Genomic DNA, 27,641 nt, shown 5'->3' on the forward strand with positions numbered 1-27,641 from the left:
CAGGTCAAAAACCATATTCCAAAGAAGTTTGTACACATTGCCATGATGTCATTGTACTGAATTAACAAAAGCACAAATGTTTATGATACACTACATTCAACACATTAAACATGAAAAACATTACCAGTTGATATTAAATACGTAACTATTTTAATACAATGTACAGAAGCAAAACACACTGAACACAGATTAAGGAATAAAATGGGTTCTGAAAAAAAGCAATTGAAGACAACAAACAAACAACAGTTGTAATGGTAAAAATGAAACAAAACTCTTAACAAAGCTCTACACTGACATCTACTGTCAACCCTATTATTCTTTAGCTGTATAGTGCAGTTACACTGAAAGATGAATACATATATAAAACTGAAAGCATAATGGGTTTAGAGTTTGCGTCAAGTAAATAAAATAAGCAATATTAATAACTTTTACTACATATACCTAACTATTATAATTCTGTCATAATTCATTCAATATACAACTTTAGATTATATATACATATTATCTAAATTCTATAATTTTTGTATATACTTTTGACTTTTCTACGTTCGTGCAACATCTGAATTGCCCTTAACTTATTAGGTCAGCGATAATGTTGGTTTTTCATCAAATTCAATTTTGGACTTCCTTGTCCTCTTTGCCTGTAAACATTTAAATAGTGCCATGAAAGGTATAGCAATACTAGGGATGCCTGCCAGGATAAAAATGATGACGTAGATCCATGGTGGATATGACTTCTCTTCCAGCGAAGGGAATTTTTCCTTGGAAAAAAACAAACAAACAAAAACATTAATGAGCAATAATGGCAAACGGTGTAAAAGGTAAATGTTATAATTATTTCAGGTATTCATTGATTAACATACATATTCAGGATCCCAGGCTTTATAAACTATCTTTTCTGAAACTTTGGTGATGAAGTAAAAGATTAGAATGAAGATCATGATGAGTGGACTGATGAATCTCCACGTAGCCTGCCAGAAAATGTTAGGTTTGTGTCCAATCATGAACTCGATGTCTTCATTAAATCTGAACAGATAAAGGCACACAAACACATGTCATGTACTATTTGACTTGTGGTCAAATCTTTTTCGAAAAGGTTAAAAAAAAAAAAAAAAACTTTAGAACCCTCTGTTATAATAGCTTCTGAAAAATAAGAACCTAATACAATTACCTGTCTATTCCATATATGTAAACCACTGCAAACATTTCACAGAACCCAACCACCAACAGTGGGATTGATCCTCCATAGGTGTCAAATAATGCAAGCCAATAATTTCCTGAACCTTGGACAAAAATCAGGCCCACAAGACAGCAGAGTAAACATGTCACACCTGAAGAAAGGAAATGAACATTTTCAGAACGTTTATCAGCCAAAACCTAAACAATACATCTCTTCATAAATACATGGGCCAAGTGTGTAATTTACCAGTGACAGCTTCTTTGGGCCACTTCTTGGGGAAAACTTTGAAATCTTGAAGAGGTACCAAAACTCCTTCAATATTGCCAAACATCGATGAGAGTCCAAGGCTGAACAGCATCACAAAGAAAAGGACTGACCAAAGTGGGGAAAATGGCATCTTGGTGATTGCCTCTGTAAACACGATAAACGCTAAACCAGTTCCTTCGACGCCCTAAAAAAGTGAAGCAAAGGAAATTAGTTTTGAAAGTAGAATAGACATTTTCCAGTGTAAAATATAAACACACAAAAGGCATTAGTCCAGTCCATAAGTGTCTGGTAGCTAAAAGTTGTCAAGTGGAGAAAGAGCAGTTGAACTGTTACCTCGCTAAGAAATACATTTAAATCACAAGTGTCCAGATTCAGGCCCTGAATCACATTTGGATATGTTGCATTGAGATCTTGTAGAGCTTCAGTGTAGTTGCTGTCAATGATGTATCCCTCCGGAAGTTCAAATATATTTACGAGAGTCAAGATGTTCCTGAAATTAAAAAAAAAAATTATTTGGCAAAATGTTTCACCACTGCAGAATGTCCCGTATGAGTTGATGACATAATGCAATAACAAGCACCCATTAATGCAGGTGTCATATCGTTGTGTTGCTCTGAAGCCGATGATTGTATAGATGACGGTAGCAGCGAAAACAGACGTGACCCCGTTAATGGTAGAGACGATCACTGCGTCCTGTTCACAGTTGTTGCTGAGAGCATACAGATATTCAAGATGAGATTTGCATATGTGCACAGTCGTTTAAAATATCCAGTGTATGGCTTACTGTATTGAGTTGTAACTGGAGAAGGATATGAGGCCCCCAAACGCCAAAGAGAAGGAGTAGAAGACCTGAGCACCAGCGTTCAACCACGTTGCAGGCTTAGCCAGCTCATCAAGCTGGAGATTGTAAGGAAATTGATTATTCAACAGTGTGAGACCATTCAACAGCTGTATAAAACGTTTCTTGGAATATGATTAATCAAAGTCATGAAAAAGAAGCTCACATTTGGTGTGAACAGAAACTTGAGTCCACTTATAGAACCTTTCAAGGTCAACCCTCTGATTAGAAAAATGGTCAGCACCACATACGGAAGAGTTGAAGTCACATATACAGCCTGCCAAGAATAACAGCAAAAAAATCAATCAGTAAACATTGCCCGTATTGTCATACTCTTTATCTATGAGAAGGCATTATTTATTATTTTCCGTCCTTCAATCTGGAACTGTTACCAGATAAAATGTAGTAAGTCATCTATTTATCATTAGATGCATTTGTAGTTTAAAGTACACCATTCGGAAAACATAGCCTACACCGACAGATATTTTTCAGTAGTCTTCAATTGAGAACACCTATGTTTTATTGCACAACTTGTGAAGACACATTTCTCTCAAATTCAGAATGGCTTGCTCATGCTTTAACCAGGCAAGCAAAAGCCCATTCTATGTCCTTGTACACAAGCAATAATAGTATTTTTTCCATTATTTGTGCCTTTTAAATAGAGAATACCCCCTTACCTTTCCAGTAGTCTCGATGCCACGCACAATGCAGACATAGAGCACAGACCAGGCACAAATGTGAGTCAATAACGTCCACCATTGTATTCCGCCATCATCCATAATATTGGTAGTTGTGTTCAATGTCTCCCTGTACCAAAAGTAGTCCACTGGGCTGCTTCTTGCACACTCCGAGACAAAATCTGCAGTTGAGATGTTTTAAAATTATTATTATTTTTTTTTAATTGTCACTGATATTCCCTATTATTCTAAAAACTCCATACCAGTTAAATTTTCATTCATTGGACACTGGCTCCAAGGTAGCGGGTCTTGAAATGAGTTGAAGAAGTACCAAAGAATCCAAGCAATGATATTATTGTAGTACAGGCTGATGGTTAGAGATACACACATGGAAGCAATACCTGCAAGAACATGTTTCCCTTTAGTCTAGATTCTTGAAGGCCTCATTAATGGCGCTACTACCGTATTTTCAGAACTATAAGGCGCACTTAAAAGTCTTACATTTTCTCCAAAATACACAGGGCACCTTATAATCCAGTGTGCTTTATATATGAAAAAATGTGTCATTTATTGTGGGTGCGCCTTATAATGCAGTGCGCTCTATAATGCAGTGCGCCTTATAGTCCTGAAAATACGGTAATCTAAAATGTGCTTACCAATTCCAGTTAGGTAAGGATGAATAGAGGACCACACTCCCACGCTGCCTCCCCTTAAACGCTGACCAATCGCAAACTCGAGATACAGGAGAGGAATTCCCTCAAGGACCAACAATATTAGAAAGGGAATCATAAATGCACCTGCAGGTAAGATTTTAAAAGGTATTAGAAGCCGTTATCTGTATTTACATCCTGTCGTTTATATTGATATGAATTGACACATAAGAAAGCAGCTGATAAAGCAACTCTTTAGGCACGTGCACTTTTATAAAAGTGCCAGCCTTGTAGAGAATATAAAAAAGCCTTATCTGACTGTGAGGACAGAGAATATTGCTGGTTAAGCAGTATTATCACCTCTCCAAATGATTTCTATACTTAATGACTACAATAACATGCCAATGGCTCTCTGTCACACACACACACGGGAGTCGTAAACAGCTATTTTTCTTTCAGGATGCCATTTGAATGATTGCACTTCCTTTATTGTTCTGGAGGTGCGTTTGGTTTAAAGGTTTCCAGAAAATAAAAATGCAATATTATTATGTCAATAGCAGTATATAGCTGTTACTTATTAATTTGGTAGAAGAACATTTTACCAAGGAAATAATTAAAGGTTAAAGTGATGTAATTTTCGAATTATAAGCCGCTACTTTTTCCCCATGTTTGAACCTTGTCGTTTAGTTTAGTGCGGCGTATTTCTAGATTTTTTTTCTGGCTATTGAGCTGCATAAATTAAATGTAGTAAATGTCCAATAATACAATGTTGGCACTTGGGTCTTATCGTTCAATGCGGTTTATAGCTGAACAAAAACAGTTTTTTTTTGTGTAATATAATAACAAATTAGTACACATATTTTGGAAATATTTTTAAAAAGCTAACTTTTGACTTAAAAAGATGCTTACTACACAAACAAAAATATTTCATGATGTTTTAAAACCTTGTTTCTTCATATTTTACTTAGAAAAAGACCAACTCAAGGAATTGGCATGTCATATAGCATATAAAATGCTTTCAGCATTATTTTGACTTCAAAAATGAAAAAGAATATGCCCCCCAAATACTATGATCTTTTTCCCATGTAAGCTAATATGACTCTTACCCCGACAGTATTAATCTCGGTGTCATTATTTACATCATACAAGAAAATGGCCTTTCAATAGTCTAGACATTTAATCTGCCAGCCAAAAATATTACAAATAATTCATTGTGTCTTGGTCTTAACCTCAATAAGTCCTCACCCACCTCCTCCATGACTCTGACACAAATAAGGGAAGCGCCAAACATTTCCGAGTCCCACACAAAAGCCCACGCAGGTCAGCATGTACTGTGCCTTGTTCTCCCATTTCGGCCTGTCCCCTGCTTCTTCTTTTTCGAGCTTGTCCAGTTGCTGGTGGGACAGTATCCTGTCATCCAGGCCCGGGTTGGGGAGTGTGAGCTTCATCTTCCTCTAGTGCACTGTAAATTCTTGCCACGGACACTAAATAGCGGACTTTATAGCAAAGCTCTGTAATATATTGACAGAGAACCTGAAAAGGGAGGTGTGACACCTTTTTAAAGCCCTCAAATGGAACATAAGTAGTGTCGTATCTGCTACTGGTGGATCATTACACTTGTAAAAAAAATATACAGGGAAACATTCTCTTTTGATAGTATAGTTTACTAACCAGGGTGAACTGAAAAAAAATGAATAGATAGAGCAGGGGTATCAAACAAGAGGCTCTCGAGCCACACGTGGCTCTCGGCCAAAATGAATGCGGCTTTTTTCTCATTATATTTTGTATATATATTGTGGCTCTTTGCCGTGTTTTATGTTTCACTTATTTTTATTCTATTAAAACACACTCATTGGGGCCCATTCAAATAAGTAAGGGGAAGAAAGTGTTATGGTGAATAATATGGTTTAAATTGTATGATTTTGTGTGTCTGTTTTGGCAGGTCACTGCATGTTGTGGCTCTTTGACTCTCACAGTTTAACGAGCTGAACTAGGACGTTTTCAACGATATGCACTTTTTACGGCAGCCACGAGAGGGTGCCACAACGCTCGTAACATGGGAGCTCCCCGGCTTTGGTGCATCGCTCCCTCAATAGCAAAAGACGCGTCGTCCTCATCAACTTAGTGCTTCAATACCACGGTGATCCTGGATGCCGCATAAGAGAGAAACAGTCAAAGCCAGCAATCTTGACTTCTTCGCACACCGCTGCATCCACCCTTCTGTCCGTTTTTTCGGTGCAGAATATAGCGTGGTGGTGGTGCATGCCGGATGGCTGCCATGCCCGCATGGAGACGCTCCGAGTAGGATCATAAGGAGAGACAGCTGCGGAGGGACCTGCGCCCGAGGATCTGTCCGCAGTCGCCCGCCTGTATTGACCTTCCTCAGTCGCCCTTGCATGGAGGACAAAACATGGCTACGTTTGTATGCAGGGTGCAGTTTTTAGATGATACTGATCCATTCAACAGCACCAACTTTCCGGAGCCCAGCAGACCTCCTGTGTACACATTCAGGGAAGATATTCCTCTCATCAATCAGATTGCTGGAGTGCACAGGCTGCTCAGAGCCCCGCATAAGGTATGCACTGTTGTTGACATCTTACTTAATGCTTAATAATTAGGCCTCGGAGTTGCTATCAATAAATGGAGGGGATGATTGATTAGGTCTATGCTTTATTCACATGCATTTTTACATTGGATGCATGAATGGGAGTTATTGTGTATGATTTTTAATCTGACGTGAGAACAATTTGCTTGAGAGGTGGAAACATCTGCTCATGTTTACTTTAACCACATTAATCCATGAGTTTGACCTGATTTAAAAAAAATCCTCTCCTGCAAGTTCATTGTCCTATAGTGCCGTATATGATTTTGATTGTATTATCATTTCTTTTATATTTTAAAAAAGAATTGATATGACAAAGTTGTTCAAATGTTATGAGCCTTATTCCAAGAGGTCACCTTTGCTCTGATTATTTATTTGCACATCACCTGAGATGGTTTTTACTTTACAGCTGTGCCTTGTTTAGGTCAATTGGTGAATTTTTTTTAACTTATTCAATGGGGTTAGAACCATAATTTGTTACATTTATTGAGGTGTGTCAAAACTTCTCCCTCTACTTATTATACATAATCAAGACCAATAAAAATGCCAAATCAATAACAAATTCACCTTTATGTGGGGGTGGCTTGGTGGGTGAGTTGTTAGCGCGTGGGCCTCACAGTGGGAGTCCCGGGTTCAAATCCAGGTCACGTCCACCTTTGTGGAGTTTGCATGTTTTTTCTGGGCCTGTGTGGGTTTTCTCTGGGTACTCTGGTTTTCTCCTACATTCCAAAGACATGCATAATAGGCTGATTGGAAACTCTAAATAGCCCCTAAAGTGGGCATGGTTGTCCGTGTCCTTGTGCCCTGCGATTTGCTGGCTACCAATTCAGGGTGTCCCCTGCCACTGGCCTGAAGTCAGCTGGGATAGGCTCCAGCACCCCCGTGACCCTAGTGAGGATAAATCGATTCAAAAATGAGATGAGATAAAGTCAATACATATGTAGTATATTTAATGATAAATGTAATTCACAACAATAATACATGACCAACAATATTTGATTTATAGGGTTTGTACCTAAAGTTAAGCGAATTAACATATTTTTTGCACAGGCAGACCTATGGATACTTCAAAATAAACTATCACAAATGTGATAAAACATTTTAAATGTCAATAATCTATACAATGATTCAGAGGGTTTCATGCATGCTGTCTATGCATTGATGGATAAATTATGTCGACGCAAACCAGACATGTCAGAAAAGCAAGCAGTCTGCCGGTTTGCATATATATTGTAGCAGATAGGTCTACCAAATTCATAAACATTTGGCTTATGGTCTGCTGTGGCGTTTTACTCCAGAACATATGGGCGCAGTCTACCAAAATAAGCCCCCCAGACTTTATGGAGCATATATTATCATTTCCCTCTGCATCTATCATGCAGATCGACAGTTCCGCTGTGGCGACCCCTGAGGGGATAAGTCCAAAAGTTAGTCACTTTTTGGTGCCCTTGACGTCTGGTTTGTGGAGTGAGGCCAAGTGGAGGGAAAATATTGTTCAGTCTTAGAAGAATAGACTCTCACTTCACAACAAAGTCAATCTGGACACATTATGTATTTTTTCTTCCATGAGAAATTATAGAGTGCCATAATGAGAAGTTATGTGAAATGTTGTAAAATACAGGTTCCTTCTCAGTGCTTGTAAAGGGGGAATTTTCAAAACTTTTTTCATATTGTTATGCACATTTTCAATGTTATTTCTCAGCACATGATGCCCACTTGTTTCATTACTATTGTAATATGCCATTCTAAAACAATTCATTCATTTAAGAAAAGAAATTACAGCACACCGAGCTCTGTTTGAAAGAAAAAAAAGGAAAATTAATTTTAATTTATTAGGATTATTTCAAATAAACGTACAATTCAGACTTTCCATAGTTCGGCGGCAGATAGCACAGTTCAATCGGAAATTGCATAGTGTTTATTTTTACTTTTTTCTCCTTTAACTGCCTGCCCTGCCAGTGGACCACAGTGTGGTGGTTGAAGGGTGAGGCTAAGGCGCAATGTGAGAGCACACAACTTGTGGTTCCCACTCTGGTCTTGGTCAAAACACAGGGCCACATGGGTTCAAATCCGGTGTAGGGGCCAGGCTAGCTGAAAAAATTCTTCACTGCCATTCGGTTTCTCAAATCTCACGCATCGAGCCTGTCTCTTAGTCGTTTTAAGGCCATTCTCACACCCTTTGGGATAGATTAGATTTCCTCAAGCTTGGTCAGTTCACTATTTTTGTGCGTTGGCAAAAGCAAAAATTACTTAATGGCATCTGGGGGAAAATATTCTTTTTTCAACCTCATCTTTAGGCATAAAATAAATAGAAAAACTCTAGAAGGCTTCATGGCAGGGTTAGGTCTCTGTGCCAAAATGTAATGGACATCATTGCCCTTTTTCAGCGCCTGAGAGACATTTCAATTGGCTGTCATTCACATTTACGTTCAAAACATTATAGTCTCTCAGGATAAGTAAATAGTCTGGTCATTTTAGGCTTATATGTCTGGATATCCTAGTCCGTAATTTGCAGTCTGGAGAAGCGCTCTTAGACCTCATCTGTCTGTGTTCGGCATACTGTAGTACCGCATACTGTGTACTCCCTCTCCTGCATTTGGTTGCCCACTTCACTTTGGAATATGAGATGTCATGTATGATGATGGTTTGAAATAAATATTTGTCTGACTAGTGTCTAGGTTGGGCTCATGAAATTATTTTGACAAACTTGAATTTCAGGTTAATTTTGGAATTCACTGCATCACTGATCACTACAAGTCGGACTCGGTAAACAATTGGTGAAAACCCTTTAAGTCTTAAAGTTTAAGAGGAATCTCCCATCTCCCTTTTAGCCTAGTGTGTGACATGTTTATTAAACTAAAAAACAGACAAGAGACACTGGACCTTAAAGCTGTTCCAAAATTTGTCATTGAGTGCTAACAGGAGCCAATAAGAGGTCCCTGACTCTTGACATCCACGGGAGCTTAGACACCAAACTGACTCAAATTCTTTACATGCTGCACACATGATCAGTGAACCCAGCGAACAGACGTTACAATGGTGACAGGAAGAGGTCAGTGACATAATTCAGTTGAGACAGGAGGAGGATCTCTTGGTGGATGAAGATCCAGATACAAAACATCCGGAAAAGTCATCAGCAGCCTCAATGGAGACAGCAGACACCCTGCTTGCATGTGCTTTGTAAATTAAGCTTTCGCTTGCAGCAATTGTAACAAAAAAATACATCATCAATTAATGACAAAGAATTCAGTTTGGGCATTTTTAACTAATTATTTACAAAAGTGAAAAGAGATCTTTCTTGAGACAATGCAGTATTAAAATTATCAGAATAAATACATTTGACAAATTTGTGTAGCCTTTTTGGCATGCAATGAGTGTTTATTAATAGTTCTCTCTCCCCTTTAGCCTGATGACTGTGCCCTTCAGTTGTCTCATAATGGAAGTTATCTGGACTTGGAGTCGACGCTGGCAGAGCAAAAAGATGAATTGGAGGGATTTCAAGAGGAAGGAGGGTAAGATCATTTTTTTGTCCGTGTGTCTTTTTCCTTTCATTGCACTCCTTTTAAAGTGGTTTGAGTGTCTTCACAGTTACACTTCTCTTTTCGTGAAGCTCAGCTTATTGATCTCGCCGACAAAAGTTTCAGGAGCCAACCTTGTATGTCAAAGAGTTGAAGAGTTAGTCTTTACCCTTTGATGCTGGAAGTCTATCCAAAAGTCTTTCAACACTTCCAAAGCATCATTGGACCATCATAAAATAAAAGTACACTGTATGTTTCTCTACAGTTTCTTTGTAAAGGTATAAAAACAAGACAGTTGAGAGTTTCCAGGACCCCCACAAGTCCATTGTTCACTAACATGCCTGGCCTCCGATCCAATGATGTCATCACAACCACTTATGAGGTGTAGACATCTTTCATGAGTAATAGCCCTCATCACAATTCAGTTACCTCAGTGTTCTCATTAGAAGCGACTCAACCGCACAACTCCCAGCATCTAATATGTTTTGTCTTGACATACTTTCCAAACCTGGATGAAGAAGAGAAAGGTTGGAAATTGTGTTTGTGTTTTTTATTCACTTTTTGGACCAGGATCTTTATTGACTCCATATGTTTTATGCACTGTAGATTGTGTTGACATATCCACTCATACAGGATCACAATCCAAAGGTTGGCATGCGATTTCCTGGTCGACTGGACCACAAACATGTATGGGATTTATTTATCTAACGTGGAATTCTCATGCTGCTCTCCAGCTCGGCTTTTCCTTTGGACGACTGTCTTTCCCCAATTTCAAGTGATGTGGAATGGCTTGGAGCTATTGGGACGCTAGCGAGAGCTGCGAGGTTAAAGTGGTCTTCGCTATCCCTATTCACAGATTAGCCTGCCAAGATGTGCGTCTTGCCAGTTGGCACAAGCTGGCATGAATGTGTGTCATTAAACCCACAGTGTGGTGTCTGAAGAGGCAGGGGGGTTATTGAGAGAAGTAGGGTGAAGGTGGCCAGCCAATTATTTTGTAAAAATAGGCCAGTAGACCTCCTGGCTTTTTATGGCAATGTACAAGTGTACACCGCCATCCCAGCCTTCCATGGTTCTGTTGTTGATTTGATGACTATTACTTCTGATGAGCTCTCCTGCTTTTACTGGACTCCGATATAAAAATAACTCAAGGATTCCAAAGTATTTAGATGTTGATCACATTATGTTTATGCCAAGGCACACACACACACATTCACCTCGGTATACCACCACACTCATTAGCAGAAGTAACTAGCAGACCTTTTTTTATTTTATTTTTACAGCCTACCCATTATCCTGTTGGCCAATAAATGCAACTGTAATTGATATTAATGAGAGGTTACATTCCACGGGCGCCTGTGTCATACCTTGGGTGTTCACAATCAGATTAAAGTATGGTCCTCCCGACAGCCTAGAGATATCCATATCACATAGGCTTATGGGCCATAATCACTTCCACACCACTGCTGGAGTTCAGCTATAGAAGACTGGACCTTGTAAATCCTCCATTCTATCACCGATACGATGCCTCTTGATGTTATAAATGGACAGTATAGTCCAGGCATGTGCTCGGACACGTGTACAGCTTTAGGTAGTCAGAGTGACATCTAAAGATCTTTTGCTATGATGGTTTAATTGAGTCCCATTCATAAATCCCTTCATTCTTGAACTGAGCCACGGCAGTGTGTGACAGTTCTTCTGGGATTGGATGGCCTTTGCAAACGCTTGCCTTTTCAGGAGGCCATTTATGTATAAAAGTCTGGTTTTAATTTAATATTGGGGCTTTATTTCAATACCTCTGATCCTTAAAGCATCGTGGGGTGCTGGAGACTACCCCAATTTAGAGTGTTCAATTGGTCTACCTTGCATGTTTTTGGCATATGGGAGGAAACTGCAGTAACCTGGAGAAAACCCACACAAGCCCTGGGAGACTATAGAAACTCCATTCAGGAAGGTCCAGACCTGGCATCAAACCCTAGATCTCAGAACTGTGAGGTCGACGGGCTAACCACTCATACCCTGGGCCGCCTGCATGGTGCTACCAAAATTGTAATGATATTTTCAGTACAAACATTATTTTAATGATCCCTCTCTGTTGGACCGCAATACCAATTCTAACTGAATTTAATGTTTATAATAATTAAGTGATTCAGTTCAGTATCAATGATTCAGTTATTTTTCTACCTGTTAAAATCACAGTTGTTCAGGGTTTTTCTGGAACAAAAATATTTTTCTTTAATTGGAATCTGACATTGTGTGTTATTGCATCACCTGGACATTGCAGGAAAAAAAACGTCATGTGATTGAAAACCAAACATAAAATTTATTAGGTAGCACCTGAAGTTCATTGCGGGACTTCTGCAGCTTTGGGCTTCATCTCTGCCAGCATGCTGCGTTCTTTGTTGGAGTGCCCAGTTTTTATATTTAATTAAGGAAGGGCGGGCCTCTCTTATATCACATGCTTGTTTAATTTGATAATGAGCACACTGGCCTGTATAGCTTCAGGTAAAGTAAAGGGATACTCTAGCAGTGACGCTGACAGAAAGCAGATATTCATGACTAAAGGGTTCTGGTTACCCTTTTAGATTAAGTTCCTGTTTGCTGTCTCATCCCGCGAGTTGTCTCGACAGATGTTACTATTGTCTTATCTCTGTCTGTTACTTGCTATGTTATTTAATAGATGATGGCGGGATGCGGATGTCCGTCGCTGCATAATTTGCAAGTGTGTTCGCCAGGTCCAATCTCTCACTGTCTTTAACACAAAAGATGCCAAATCGACTGTGTTAAGTTGTGCTTGTTTAGAGCAAAGAAGTGCTGTGATTTGCCCTCGGAGATGTTTTTTTTCCCCCTACAATCCGGCCTACTGCTGTTGGGGTGTCACTAACAGACTTCTGCTTGGTGCGGTGCCAGTTAGAGGCCTCTCAATAGCCTTTGAGCAGAAAGCATAAAAGACTTGGATTGGTGGTGGTGGCAACTGTACCAGTCATGCTTTTCACTAAAGTTGTGTTTACTTAGCTTGTTTTTCTTGACTTCCTTTATGAATCTGACATTTTAATGCATGCATGACTTAATGTCAAACAAGGCAATACATTCTGAGGGTGATTTTTTTTTCTCAGTAAAATGGAAAACACAAGTAGTTTTTGAGTTATGACTGCAATAAATCATTCAAACTTACTATATTTATCAGAGCAGGAATGAACACTCTAATCGAGTACTTCCCAACTCTTTAGTAAGCCAAAGCACATATTTTACATTGGAAGCTTTCATAATGGAACACTAAACAAAAATGTAACAATAAATAAATTACTTTATACTTTGAGTCCTAAAAGCTTTGATTGCAAGACAAAACTGCACTCCCATTCAAATAGAGATGTAATGTCAGGTAAGAAAGCGAGGATTGGTATTATCTGATTGATGGATGTTTAAAACACGATGTTATGTTGCTGTATTTTTTTTTCTTCCCCCCAATCTGTAGTTAGAGCAGGCCATATCCTTTTGAAACTTGAAATTTCTGAACACATTGGACATAAATCACAGAATAGGTCTTTTAGTGGAGAGCTGAATAGCACTGTGATGCACCGTTGGCATCTTTCTCTTTGATTGTCACTCAGACATTGTGAGCTGTTGACAGGATGGTGATCGAGTCTTTGCATACTTCCATTAGGACGGAGGGTGGAGTTGACCCGTGGGCTCCTCTCATCCTTCATTTTCACCCATGGAGACCTTTCCCTTGTCCTGCTTTTTGCTTTCTAAAAGCTGAAAATACCATCTTTGTTATTCGTGTTCACATTCCTGTTAACGCTGCCCAATCCTCTATTTTTGTTTTGTTAGTACTTCCCATATAACTGTAATGAAGACTTTGCTATTCATTCTTTGTTGCGCTTAATAAACATGCATTTGTATTGTTTTCTTTTCTTTTCAGAAGAGGCAGAAAGCACAACCTCATACTTCGAACGCAGCTGTCAGTCAGAGTTCACGCTTGCATTGGTGAGTCGTGTAAATCTACACTGCAAATTTAAACTATGCATTTATCACTCTATAATCGTGAAATTTGCGCTGCATCACTCGTGTGGTATGGGCTTCCATTACCACCATTAGTAGCTGCTTGTTTTATTGGTGTTACACACAATTCACAGTGGCAGCTTTTGGGAAACCGCTTGAGTCTTAATTTGAGAGCAAATTACCAGCATTTCAACGACACTGGCGCAGGGCATAGATTGAAAACATTTCACGTTTCTAGGGTTACTGTGTTCTGTCACTTGGTTTTATTGGGTCTCCTGAATAATGGGAGGGACCTTGTACAAAGAGCTGAGTGAAAACACATGCGGATTTGCCTGCTTGTGACACACACACACACAGACACTCACACGATGAACATATCAGCAGCTGTTCAAGCTTTGAATATGAAGTCAGTAATGCTTTGGCACATGCTCCTTGTTTTACTCATTTACCTATTATTTTACCTATCACCTATCCTATCTCTTCTATGTTCAAAATTATCGCAATTGATCGTAAATATATATTGCGTGTTTACCAAGTAAAGTATAAATCATGAAACATAGAGAAGATATCACAGACACGAGTAATATACAATGTTATACTTGTATACACGGTTTGTTTTGTGTATATAGACTGTGTTACCTGCAGCTTGTTTTTCTCAATTTTTTATTTTCTTAAAAAATAGTCACATTGAATTCTTGAAACATTCTATGCAGTAACTGAGAATGAGTTGGTGTGTTTATCTTAGTGCTTGTGACTGACTGATGACCACTTAAAGTCAGATATCAAAGTCAAAATTTAAAATGTTTCTTTCTTTGTGGATCACTATTTAAGTTAAACCTGAACACAATTCCATATATAAATCACTGAGACTGCAAGGAACGAGGGATGTTATGTATTATGTTCTGTCCATTATTTCCTTTATTGTAACATAAATATCAGAATTTTATTACCATATATACAAATGATAACACTTTGAAAGAGAGACACTTTTGGGTGTAAAACAGGTTTGATTATTTTGTTATTATGGTGTAGTAGTGACTGACACGCTTGTTGCTGTAAGATGGTTCAGTTCAAACCAGATTTAGCACTAAACTGTGGAATAGCTTCTAAATTGGCATGTTAACATGTTGACTTAGATGCCATTGGTGTTTTCTACTGTGAATTGGCTCCACAGAGCCTTATTCAGTCCTCCTGCTGTTACTTGACTGAGCTTAACTCAGCCTGCAGAGAGAAAGACAGACTTGCTGCTCTTCTCTCTAAGTGGATGATGACCGTCTTTCTCTTTAAGTTGACAACCACCTGTTGCCCTTCGCAGCCTTGCTCTGAGACTACCCGTGAGGCGAGCTGATTTATTTCTTCCAGCCAAGGTGGTCACTGTTAACTGTAACTTGTCCAGACATTTGAGCCTGATTTTATCCGACTCGAGGGCTTACCTTGAAGCCCCATGAGTGCAGCATTACGAGGTGATTTTCCGCCTCAACACAGGAGATCATTCTTTAGTTCTTCAGTTTTCTTAAGACAAAGAGCATTGGTTTGCTGGAGGGAGTGCACCACTCTTGTTGTTTTTTGAGTCAGTGAGCGAGCCCTTGCTGTCAGTCACAAGTCCCCAAAGAAGAGATTATTGCACGGCTCTTTGTGACAAGCTATACTTTTTGCTCTTTCGATAATGGAGTGAGTTGATACAAAATGACAAGTACTTTGTAGTTGGATTGTCTGGAACTGAACAAATATCCCTTTAACTTTTTTCAATTTGTCAAGAAAACGACTATCTGGATATGCCATAAATACTTATAACTTAATGTTGGGGACCGAAATCTACTAAGCAACCAATATGGATGCACTGCTACATATCATTGACAAATATTTTAAAATTTTTGCACACTTAGTGATAGGCTACAGTATAGATTCTAATGGGCACCTTTTCAAAAATATCAGTAGCAAAAGGAAAAAAGAAGATATAGATTTGATGAAGTTTATTTTCTTTCAATATTTATTTTGGTTTTTACTTGCAGGCAAAAAAAATCAAAGCTAAAAGATGTAGACATTCTCTTTTTAAATGTACTTTTATCTGTCAACGTTCTGATCCCGACTGAGGAATGACAACTGTAATCGGTGGCGGCACGTTCTTTGTGGATTATCTGCCTTGTCTTTTACAACCTCTTAGAATCCCAGCTCAAGATGTGATTCACTGTGACCACAGATGACTCGTGCTGCTCTTCAGGCTATAATTTAGTCAAATTGATAGTTTTGATCTTCATGTATACAACTGGAAACCCCAGCTGACAATGACACTAAAAATGGAATTCAACACGTTTTAAACCGTGTGGACAGTTGGTTGCAGCTGACAGCATCTTTGCACGTTGTGAAGCTTGGCCTCTTTGATGCTTTTTAATGGTTTGTTTATATGTATGATTACAAGTAACCAGTCATTTTTGGGCCCATTTTGGTGAGGAAATCATTTTATATGACATCAACAGCCCAAGTTCAAAAGGATTTGAGGGTGAAATTTTGTTTATAAGGTTACGATTTGTTTTAATGTCCGGTTTGAGATAATATGAGGTAGTTGAATAGAGCCAGTGTTTTCCAATCAAGGTGCCAGACTGCTGTTAGTGGTGTGGATCTTTTGGCCATGTAAAAAGTGAGCACAGACTGTGAATATTCTTATAAAAAGCAGGATTAGGTTAAATTGATTTGATTGGGGGCAGGAAAGACTCAATGGACAACTTCAACATTTCTTGGTGTAACACATGCAAATTTCAAGAATTTATGAATATTAATTATTATTCCTTGGAATTCTCTTTTGTGTTCATGCCTGTAGCTCTAGTGAGGTTTGACATTGAATAACATTTTCTTATTTTTGCAATCTTAATTAGGTAGTCTCATCATATTTCTCTCCTTGTTTCTGCCAGAGCATGCAAGACGCACAATAGTTCAAAATAGGCATATCACATGGCACCTGGGTGACTCAGGGGAAGATGAAATGGTCTGTCTCGTCAACTTCCCTCCAAGAGACGCAAAGTGGGATTACAGTTGCCCTGGGAGTCCAACCCAAACAATTTAATGGCAGTGAGGAGAAATGTGAGGCAGCCAAAGTCTCAGAACGATTGGGTAGTGAACCAAGTCTTCATCCTCAAATCAGTGGAGGGATCACTCATATCACTCACCTCACACTTTTCCCCTTGAGTGTTTTTGTATTCCGGCCGTTTTGGCCATTTGCCCAACAGGCTCGTGCTGCTGATAACAGCACAGCCTTGGTTTTGGGCTTTATTACGATGCAATACACGCAATTATTTTCCCTGTTTCCCAGTGCCTTTGAAACTTAGACAATTTATCTTTCGAAGAAGAAAACATTAATGTTTTGTTGCCTTTAAAATGCAGTTACACATACTATACAATGGCTGGACTACTACTACAGTGATTTGTCTAAGGACAATCACAAACTCATGTTCTTACACACTCGTGCAACGGCATGTGCGTTTTTGGAAGCCATCTGGTTCCACTTGAAAGCACAATTCCTCCCACTTCCAAAGAGAAGAGAGCTGTCTATGGTCCCCTCCTAAGAAGATTTACAGTTTTGTTTGTTTTGTTTTGTTTTCCACTAAGTGACAAGCTTGTCAACAATTTGGACAATTTGAACCACGGTTTTATCAAGTAGTTCGGTTCACCACAGTATAGATCAGACTGATAAATTTTGATCCTGTTTTTCCATTGAGGAAATGTGAATGTCATGTAAATTATTATAGTCCCAAGACTAATTACTTAGCAAGTGACAACTGAGATTCATTTTAAGACATTTAATCCTCAATATTTTTCAATTATTCAGTTATAGTTTCGCATTGTTTAAAAAGTGACTCTGGCAATGTATTATTTAGATGACAATTATATACTTTTGATAAGGCAAATCATCCACAAAATAGCAATTTACCATGCGGTAAACAAACTCAATTTGTTGTCTAAAGCAATTCCCACTCTGCAACAGCAAAACAGTCGGCTCTACTCCAAGATTGTGAAATAGAATTTCGAGAAAACAACAGTAAATCAATGCTGCCAATCACTATTGTGCCAAAGCGTCACCCTAACTATAGCTGGTTTAAGTATATAAACGTCTTTACCCATATTTGGAATGGCATTGAGTGGCGACCGTGTGAAGTAGAGCACAGCTGTAAGATTGGACAGGTGTCTAACCTCAGCAGCCATAGTCTTTAAACAACTGGCCGCTGGATGGAAAGAACATCAGTGTGGTTTGTTTTTCTTTAACCAATGTGTATTTCGATTCTGCAGATTATAGTTTATTGTATTTTAATGTCAGGGTTTATGGTCTTATATTGCAAAGGCTTGAGTGCATTTGTGCATTCTTTTAATTTAATGGTAATTATTACTGATCGACTGATAATCGGTCGGGCCGATATATATTTATATGTATACACATACACACCATAAGTGCATATATACATATATGTATACACATACATACATATATTTACACGCAAATACTATATAGACTATGGATGTCAGCTTTTGGACTACATTGAAGAATATATTGCCTGTAGAATTGTGTTTTGATCTAATTGCCTCTATCACTATTATTTAGCTCACCAGTTCCGGTACAGTACTGTATTTATCACATGTATGTGGGTAGGCCACATAGAAAATGTAACTTTAAATGGTTTATTGTCTGTCATGTGTGATTTTGCATCAGGATTTATGGTTGACTCCACAAACAAACAGAAAAAAATAACTACCAGTAAAAACAGTACCAGCTGATTCAGTAGGCAACTGGCTTTTGGCCAAAATTCCCGTGTTCCATTAAAATCCATTTCTCGTCCTACCTCGCTTTGATGATAGATGATTTTCTGTTTGTCATAAAATAACTGTCACTCATCCAATCTTATTTTAAGCGTTCTTGTTACTTCTTCACTTAGTGGATCAAATACTGTTTCCTCAGCTGCCTGGATTTAAATCATTCACAATGCTGTTTTGTTTTCAAAGGAAATGTATTGGCTTTTGCTCATATTGATGCACTGGGATTGATTCAATGTTGAGCTTCACATCAGAGGGGAAAAGGGCCACATGGATGTTAACACAAACCTTCTTCCTAACAGTTATTATGTGGCACAGTTGTCACTATGCCTCAGTGAAGCATTTTGTTTAACCAGCATAGCTCCCAAATACTCTGTAATAAAGGGTAATCTAATACTTCCGTTCTAAAATTTAGTTGGCAAGTGACTTTTGGTGTCAGTACTGTCATGCATACTCCAGTCTGGTCTCTGTTTACATCTTTACAACGCTCAAGGTTTCGAAGAACTCTGTAACTCTCTTTCTAGAACTTCTACAAATGAGGATCTTGTGAGGCACTGGAAATAAGAGTGAGTGTACCAAGTATTTGTTTCAGTTTATCAACTGCAAACATTTCCAAAGCCAAGAAAGGACTATGGCTGTTATTTTTAGAGATGACGTAAGCTTCAAGTACAAGCCAAGAGTCGGATAAATAATATTTATATTGCAGAGCCTATAATGAAACATAATATCCATTTCTGTGTTCTTTGCACTGCTCCATGCCAGTACTGTCATTCTTTTCCCATCATAAAAGTACATGAGGTGAATAGGTTTCAGCGGAATAAAATGAAAACAAAATGTATTGAATGCACACTCTATATACATATGTATAAACTAAAAATGAAAACAACAGGGAGATGGTGTCCATCAAAGCAAAACAATCCCATCAATCAACATGAAATTTTAGGGTTAACAACCCTAAGCACAAGATAAAATACAAGGTGGTAGTTGTTGTTATGAGAACCGTAGTCTCTAATCGTGTGAACAAGCAGCACCAAAACATTGTGTCCACTCTCCTTTATGCTAGTCATCCCTGGAGGAAGAGGGAGAGCGAAGCTCCTCCAATAAGGAACTCAAGCACCAGTCCATGGCTCTTAAGTGGACCACTCAAAATTGTCTTAGTGGGGAGTGATTGAAAGAGCTTTGAATCAACCCAAAAAGAAAATGAAAAGATCAGTAGATGGAAGGAAAATGAGGAGGCTGCATGATTAATTGGGCTGTAAACCAGGAGTTCACTTATTCTGGAGAGTATAGCTGGGCAAGATATTTTAGAGCACTGCTAAATTTGCATTGAACTGTCAGAGTATTGGACTGTAAAACTGCTATATCAATATTTAGCCAGTGTCTACCAGACAAAGATTGTGCCAATAGCTCATAATAGTCTGGGATATTGTGATTGACTGATGAGCAAGTTAGGGTTTACCCAACTGTTAACCTACTAAAAGAAAATTTGAAGGTTGCTTTCTTTTTTCATATGTAATGGCAACAGCTACTGGTGTTGATATTTCTGTTTACCAAATTCCTCGACCTTGATAAATTCATGTGTAGGCCAACTTGGCTGTTGAAGTATTTTTTCATGTCAAATTAGTTTTGAATGCTCTTTATTTGCAAAGTATGCAGCAAGTGCACATTCTGTACTTTCTGGTGTGTCATCCTGAACTATGTATCAGTACCACACTTTCGCCAACTTTCCGTTTGTGCGGCTCAGTGCATTTGACTGAGGGAGACAGTAGCAGCTGTACTGGAAGAGTGTCATCTGTGGAAAAAGTATCTGTGTTGTCTGGTCTTAATTATACCTTTACGCATGGGTAACCTCATGTCGAAATACTTTTACTTACTGGAATCAACAAGTGCTCAAATAATCAAGCTGTCTCACAGAATTGTGTCTAATTGCTGTAGATACTCAATTATCACATTTTCAGTGGCTGAATCCGAAAATCTGGTTTCCCACATGAGCACTCCTGCACCAACTAAGAAAATTCAGTCTTTGGTGTGCAAAGTCAAGGAACCACTGTCCTAGAATTAGACTGTTCAACCTTTTGGTGTAGAAATATTGGTAAAATCGAAGTATTTTTCAAACATTTGACTTATTCGGGCTGTTTGTTCTGCAGGGAACCTTTAGTTTACCCATTAAATCCACAGAAGGACGTTGTACTTGTCGTTACCTGGATATCTAACTTGATTCGACTATGCCAAGATTTTTTCCTGACTTGACATTATTAGCAGCACTTTGCAACAGTCAGCTACTTTAGCTCATAAAATATTGAATATGATAGCAACCGCCTTCCTTTCTAATATATCCTAGATCATGTCTTTTGACAGTCATTTCTCTTTACTGGAACAAATATCAGTTGTTTACTCTGAAAATGCTATAGTATTTGGTTCTAATAATCCCAAGAACACATCCATCAAATACAGTTCATAATTAATGACTCAGAACATAATGAAATAGTTATACTCAAATATGCAAAATACACTAGGAATCGATTGCAAAATTTCTTGAAACACATTCTAGTGTACAGGCTTAGAAAAATAGACTCATAGTTTCTGTTATTGTCCCTTTTCACAGTAAGTAATGATGAAATATTTAGTATGCATTTTACTTTCTGTTCCCAAATTTGCAGGTTAATGGTTGAACATATTTGCTTTATGAACTATTTCTTCATCTATGCCTTGTTTTTCTTTGGCTATCAGATCCGGGTCTCAGCTGGCATAGATTTCATTGACTAGGGTAACAATGGAAATGTAGCAGTTGTGATTTCAAAGCGTTATTACTGTAGATGGACAGGCGAGAATAATTGAAAGTCTCAAGATGTCATTTTATTTCTGAGTCCATGACATTTGCATGTGAGTAGCCATGATTTCGTTGATAGGCTCTCCTACGTATATATCTTTGGTCTCTCAGACAGCAGAGAAGCAAGGTCAATCGGGGTTAACCCTGTCTAAACCTATGAGCCAGCTGGAGGACCCTCTGTAAAGCTCAGCAGGATTATTTGATACCATATTGCCCTTAGTATAGCTACATGTGATCTGAGGGCTTTGGTCTAACACATTTTCACATGTGCACTCACACTTTGACTTTGTTGGATGGGTCCGTAGTCAGTTGCATGTCTTCTGAATAAGAAGTCACCAGTTGTGAAGTATGAACAAGGACTTACCCAGATAGGAAACAGATAAACATGAATTTGTAGCACTCGATTTCTCTAAATCTTTGCATGTGTTTAAATGTGGTGACTGGGACAGTGCCCACATCCTGTCCCCCTGGAGTGATTTATGGTCAGTTGACACAATCACTACTGAAGTTAGTGTCAATTTAATCCTGAAGTCATCCGATCTTTTCTGGCCCCCTAGACTGGATGCCGAATTTCATAGCATTGCAGAAGAGGGGAATATTTGAATAACCCTGTGGAGCGTATTTTAAAACAAAGTGGCCTGCTTAAAAAAAAGTCAGGTGAAGTGGAATGCAGTCTTACCTTATTGTGGAAAGTTATAGAGTGAGAGATTTGTACTTCCTTTTATGTCTGGGAAATGTCTCACGTGGTATATGGTTTGATTTTGTATTGATTTGCCGCCCCGATATTTTTACATCAAACCACTTTTTTTTGCACCCCCAATAGGAAAAGACGGTTTATCGAAGCAGTGTGAAATACTCAGAGGAATGTTCCTCCTCTAAGATGTCATGTGGTGCCTGATTCCACACACCGCCAGGCCACGCTGGCTCGCTCCTACTGCAGACACCAGCAGGAATTCTCATTTGAATTTTTTCTCATTGGAGAATATCATACGGGTCTGCATGCAACAAATATTATGAGAGCACCTTCAATATTAATGAGCGCATGTTTTTTTTACATTACATCTAATGGACCAATCCTTTTTGATTTGTTTACAGATGCCAGTATACATTTGAGATATCAACCATATTGCCATATTGTGGGTGATCTCGAAAAAAAACGAATTCATTAATTCTACTAAACATGTCGCTGTTTAGCCCGTGTATTTAATTAAGTTTTTATGTGGTTCAAACAATAGGCAACCATCGGCATACTGTGTCAACCATATGACACATTTTCGCCCTAAGATAATCAGGTGCCTGAAATACTAGCCAGTTGTACTTGCTAGTTCCCAATTTTGACCCATCTAATGAAATGGCATAAAATGGATTCATGGTACAGTCCAATGGATTGGGGTCTGCCAGGCATATGGTGAGCTGTTTTTGGTCTCTTCCCATCAGGGAGGCTGCCTCAGCAGGGCCTGAGCCTGCTTGCGAGTGGAAATCTTTGGCTAGTGTTATCTTTGGAAAGTGTTGAGTCCACAGAAACTGGGAGCAAGGAGTCCAGTGTCAGCTAACACATCCCGGGCTCACTATTGCCTCAAATGACAAAGAGGGTGCAGTGCACCAGAATAAGTCGAGCTGAAGAAGGCAGGAATTGTTATTCCGGGTGAATAGATTCCATGAAGGGACACGGCCAGCGCTTTGACTGGTCCATTGAGATAGTCCAAGACGAAGTTTTGCTGGAGGCACACTCGTGCTTGTGGGATACTGAGGAAGGTGGCAAAAAAAGCTCCATATGTGAAGTATATTGCTACTCAAGTCCCATAGTGAGAAGGGCCTCTTCCACTTAATGCAGGAATCCATTTCATTCTCTTGATCTACATTGCTCTCCATGATTAGCCGAGAAAGCCAGCAGGAGATTGAATAGTCCCATACACAGCTAGTATGTTGAGCAGTGCATGGCAAATTAGCACCCCACAGAAGTTTTGAATCTCTGCGGATGTTTTTCTCAACGATAGAAAGTGGTCACTTCCGGACTCAGATAAAATGGCTAAGTTTTTATAATGTAACGTTATTTGGCTAATTTGCACATTTTCCTAGGGTTCTCCTTTGTGTGTCTTGTCCTTATGAGTGCACATTTATTTCCATTATTCCTTGCCCCTTGTGTATCAGCGAATTTACTGCCTCTCATGTCAGTCCTTATTGTCGCATTACCCTCTCTTTTTATATAAACCCTCACTTCTTGTTTAGTCCTTGTCAAATCATCATCAATGCTGCCAAATTCTTTATCTCCCATGCTGTTTAAATGTTTTTCTATTGTTGTTTTGATTTGCCACTTAGTCATTTGTTATCCCCGGTCTTGTTTTGGAGAAGTTGCTAATGTTGAATAAATACTTTTTAGTTTGCAGCAGGGTTCTTGCTTTTCGTTGCACTTGGATCTATCCTCTGTTCCATATGCGTTAGACAGCCCCTTTGGCTAACACATCTTTCTGGAAAAATGGCTAGATTCCAATGGATTATTCTCGGTGTCAACGCAAAACCATTTAAATTGGTCTCTTGATGTGTCACACTCATTTGTAGATACTATTCTTCACTATATAAAGAGTGATGCCCTGTGAATATCAAGAATATCAAGAAAACATGGACTTTTTTTCTATTTAGGGAAGACCTTGGTATTAGCAGGCTAAATTGCTGTTTAGAGATTTTTGCCTCAGGTCTCATGTTTCAAATGTTACGTACTATATTTTCATCTCATGGTTCTATGTGTGCTTCAATGTATATTTAGCCTAACCCCCATCTCTAAACTGGTCAGCTGGTGGCCGGTAGCCAGGGTTTACAGTGGTGTCCATTTATTTTTTGATGTAACCCACATGTATTCTTGGGTGGACAGGTTTCATTTTCCCAAAATGGGCATACTGCAAATGCCAGATGTCCCTTTAGGATTGTGCTTTATGGTCATGTGAATCGCAGAAATGTATGATCCTAATTCTCATTTTTTCCCAAATATTGGTGCCGTACATTTTTGCAGAAACAAAATAGATACCTGCTGCCTCTCGATGATTTTCTGACATTCACCGGTGATCCATATGCGCAAATTTGACCGTGAAGGTGTTGGAAATTCAGTTAATCATGACGCCACTCTTACATTTGTGTAGCTGTGAATCTGGGTGGTTGCCATCTTTTTATGCGTCGGGGGAACAATGCATCAAAAGGTGCACCTGGTGCTATAAAAACGCTTCAGAACTTGGCTGTTACACTGCAATGCATCGCTCGACTCAGCCAATAGAAGGCACAACTTCATATACCCCTAGAACATGTGGCAAGAAATAATTCATCACACTATATTTTAAATGTTTCTAACAGTGTACAATTTGTAGCACGGCAGTAGGCCATATTGTGGCTATTGCTTTTATGCAATAACCTTTCAATTTCATTGTTTAATGGTTACCCTCTATTTTTTTAAAGTACCTTATGTGTTCTGCTACACTTTTGTCGTTCACACCTTTTTGATAGTCTATTTGTACTCCTTGGTTATAAATTACAATGACAAATTGACAAGCTAAATAAATGCTCCCGGAATTTTCTCATTCAAGAGCTTTAGAGCTTTTAAAAACTTTCATTACCTCAAAGACATGGGCATCCAAACATCACAATTAAATATACCAGAATATATTTTTTTAAATGACGTCATAAAAGATCCTGCAATATAACAGTACATATTATCACCTCCTTCTGGTTACAACCAACAACAATTGTTATTTAATGTGGTACTCCGTAACTGTGGCCATTTCTACAAGTCAATTGCGACTCAGTCGGTCAATAAAGTGGCGGATTGGCCTAAAAAACTCCCGCAACCCAGTGAGGTCAAAATCAAGAAGTTCTGAATCCTGTTCCGGTAGGATCTGACACAAATTAATACCTGGTTGTGTCAGCTTTGACGCTTCAAATTGCCATATATAAAGCATTTCCAACTGAAAAAGATTTGAGTTGCTCCGTTGTGAGTTGATTGTACCTGTTCGTGGTTATATTGTGTTGATTTGCTCTCATTGGATATGAAGTCGGTATACTCTTTGCTCTGACATTTGTTTGTTCTGCCTTTGCGGTCTCAAATTGCTGGGATGCACATATTTTGGTTTTTGTCCACAACAAGTATCCACAAGGCCTTCATTTTCTTCTCCCAGTTGAACCATATAATAAACAAAATAAGATGTCGAGGGTCATTTTGGGACATATATTTCCTAGTAGGTCGTTTTTTTTAATTTTTCATAACAATTTGATTAGCAATGGTGCTATTATCACAAAATGCAGAAGTTGACCTAATGTCAACATTAATCGGCTCCACAATATGCTGAATTTTCCTTCATTCCTGATATTTTTGCTTCATAAATAACTTATATAAACAGCTTTTGTGGTTGAGAAACCACAAACTATTGGAGATCAAATACATTTACACATATATGTATAACTTTTTTTTAACCTTGGACATTTGTATTACTATCCAGCTTAAATAAATGGAGGACACTGTGACCCATCTGACACGCAATGACACGGATCACTTTTAGTTTTCAAGAGCACTTCTTGCCGACTCCAACTCCCTCTTTATTTCCACTTTATGACCTTCTCAAGTCATCTTTTGGAATGTTCTGAAACCAAACAAGGCCATCTTTGCAGCATGTATTGACCTTGCACACACATTACACTGACACAAAGAAAAGCCTGAAGCCTAAACATCTTGGGTCAATTGAAAATCTCACCATCTATGCTCTTCACCATCACTTGACGGCTTGTAGGCCGATGTGACCAAGCAGGTCACAGTGGCACTGCAAACACAGTCTCTGCTAGACATACACACATCTCACATATCCAGACTTTGTGTCTATCCTCCTTATTGGTGTGACCCAGTCAGTTCCAAAGACAAGTGGGAGACATTAGGAAATGTGTGGGGGAGAAACATGCTTTAAATGCAAACTTGCTCTCCCACAAAGCTTTCTCAAAGTGATCATTTTGCCGCAATTCCGTCTGCTCATTTTACTTTAACAGCAAAGACACATGTAAGGATAACAGTCTTGTTATCCTTACATGTGTAAATCCTTGTTGAAAAAGGGATGATTTGTGCTTGTGTTAACATGATTTAAGATGACACAAAAATTAAGCAGATTGGGGTATAATGCATCTTCTCGCTAATTGTTTTGATACTACATGGAACGCACATGCAAACATATTTAAATCTAAAACCTTCAGTGAGCAATGATCATTTTCAAATGCAGGCCAGATTACAAATGGATGAGTTTTCTAAATACAACTGAAATAAATCAAAACACCGAGTCATCTGCCAGGATTTATTACTGAAAGTATCTATCCAACATACTATAGTTAATAAAATATTATCATCCCAGTGTAAAGCACCAAATCAAGGTACGAGCCTGCAAAAGTACAATCCTGACAGTCTTTGGATTCAACATTTGGTGTGATTTTTCAGAGCACATTCCTTGGCAGTCTCAGCAAGAAGATTCATTGCAATGTTAAGATCAAACATTTCTAGTGTTTCGGAATGAGATGTCACTACGTAAAGCAAAGGAAAAATAAGAAACATCTTTCACGCCAACAATATTGGGTATCAAACAAACACCTGACATACTGTACTACCAATATAGTGGATCTTGAAGAAGACTTATATACTACAGTTTTAGTAATCCCAGTTAAATTCCCTCAAGAAATTCATATCCATTAATCAGTTAGCGGGTGTATCTGTCACATCACTTCTATGTTTTGAATTTCAGATGCAGTATAGCATCTCTCTGACTCTGAACTTGTCAATCACCGATGACAAGCTATCCCACAATCTTGTTGGTTTGTGGGATGCCCAAGACAGATCCCAAAACAGTGTATTTTTTAGCGACAATTAGTTCTTGGTGAAGAAGTTGCAAGGGTCTAGGAGCTGATGTTATGAGGCGGTCAAAGGTCACCTTGTGAAGTGAAAAAGCTCCAGTGCTACAAACATCTCCCTGGAGGATATATACACTAGTGCATTCTTGGTTAATTATTAATATTTGTACTGCATTTTACATTGCAACATACTCTACTTCCTCACAACTTTTAATGGTGTAGTATATCTCTCGGGTGTTGTTTGTTCTAAAAGAACCAGGTCGGTTTTAATGAAACAAGGTGGAGGAGTGGATCCGGTCAAGCATGGAAGAAACCATTAAATTTAGGAGCTAAGCTGTGCATAGTCATTATTTTCTCAGGTAATATTACACAGACCTCTACAGGCCCCCTTTCATTTAGATGTTTGAAAGGGCTG

At 38.7% G+C, this 27,641-nt stretch overlaps 2 protein-coding genes across 5 annotated transcripts in view; one reads left to right on the forward strand and one right to left on the reverse strand.

Moving 5' to 3' along the window:
• Positions 1–95: 95 nt before the first annotated feature.
• slc6a19b (solute carrier family 6 member 19b) lies at positions 96–5,060 on the reverse strand. The gene is made up of 12 exons (XM_077720186.1): positions 4,862–5,060; positions 3,619–3,759; positions 3,226–3,363; positions 2,963–3,144; positions 2,452–2,562; positions 2,232–2,344; positions 2,028–2,156; positions 1,781–1,937; positions 1,427–1,631; positions 1,172–1,331; positions 864–1,026; positions 96–761 (listed from the first exon to the last, which is right to left on the reverse strand). The coding sequence occupies exons 1-12, from the start codon at positions 5,058–5,060 to the stop codon at positions 579–581; spliced, it is 1,881 nt and encodes a 626-aa protein (XP_077576312.1). The 3' UTR covers positions 96–578.
• Positions 5,061–5,625: 565 nt separating this feature from the next.
• fhod3b (formin homology 2 domain containing 3b) overlaps positions 5,626–27,641 on the forward strand; it is a 57,441-nt gene continuing 35,425 nt past the window's right edge. For 2 of the 4 annotated variants that reach the window (XM_077720180.1, XM_077720181.1), the window contains exons 1-3: positions 5,628–6,187; positions 9,620–9,726; positions 13,652–13,716. In XM_077720180.1, coding sequence (XP_077576306.1) covers positions 6,023–6,187; positions 9,620–9,726; positions 13,652–13,716 — 337 coding nt within the window. In that variant the 5' untranslated portion in view covers positions 5,628–6,022. Of the gene's footprint in view, positions 6,188–9,619; positions 9,727–10,194; positions 10,260–13,651; positions 13,717–27,641 lie in introns of those variants that run through there. The other 2 variants (XM_077720179.1, XM_077720182.1) reach the window with 2 other exon arrangements.

The sequence above is a fragment of the Stigmatopora nigra genome, chromosome 7 (assembly GCF_051989575.1).
Source record: "Stigmatopora nigra isolate UIUO_SnigA chromosome 7, RoL_Snig_1.1, whole genome shotgun sequence".
NCBI classification, from domain to species: Eukaryota; Metazoa; Chordata; class Actinopteri; order Syngnathiformes; family Syngnathidae; genus Stigmatopora; species Stigmatopora nigra.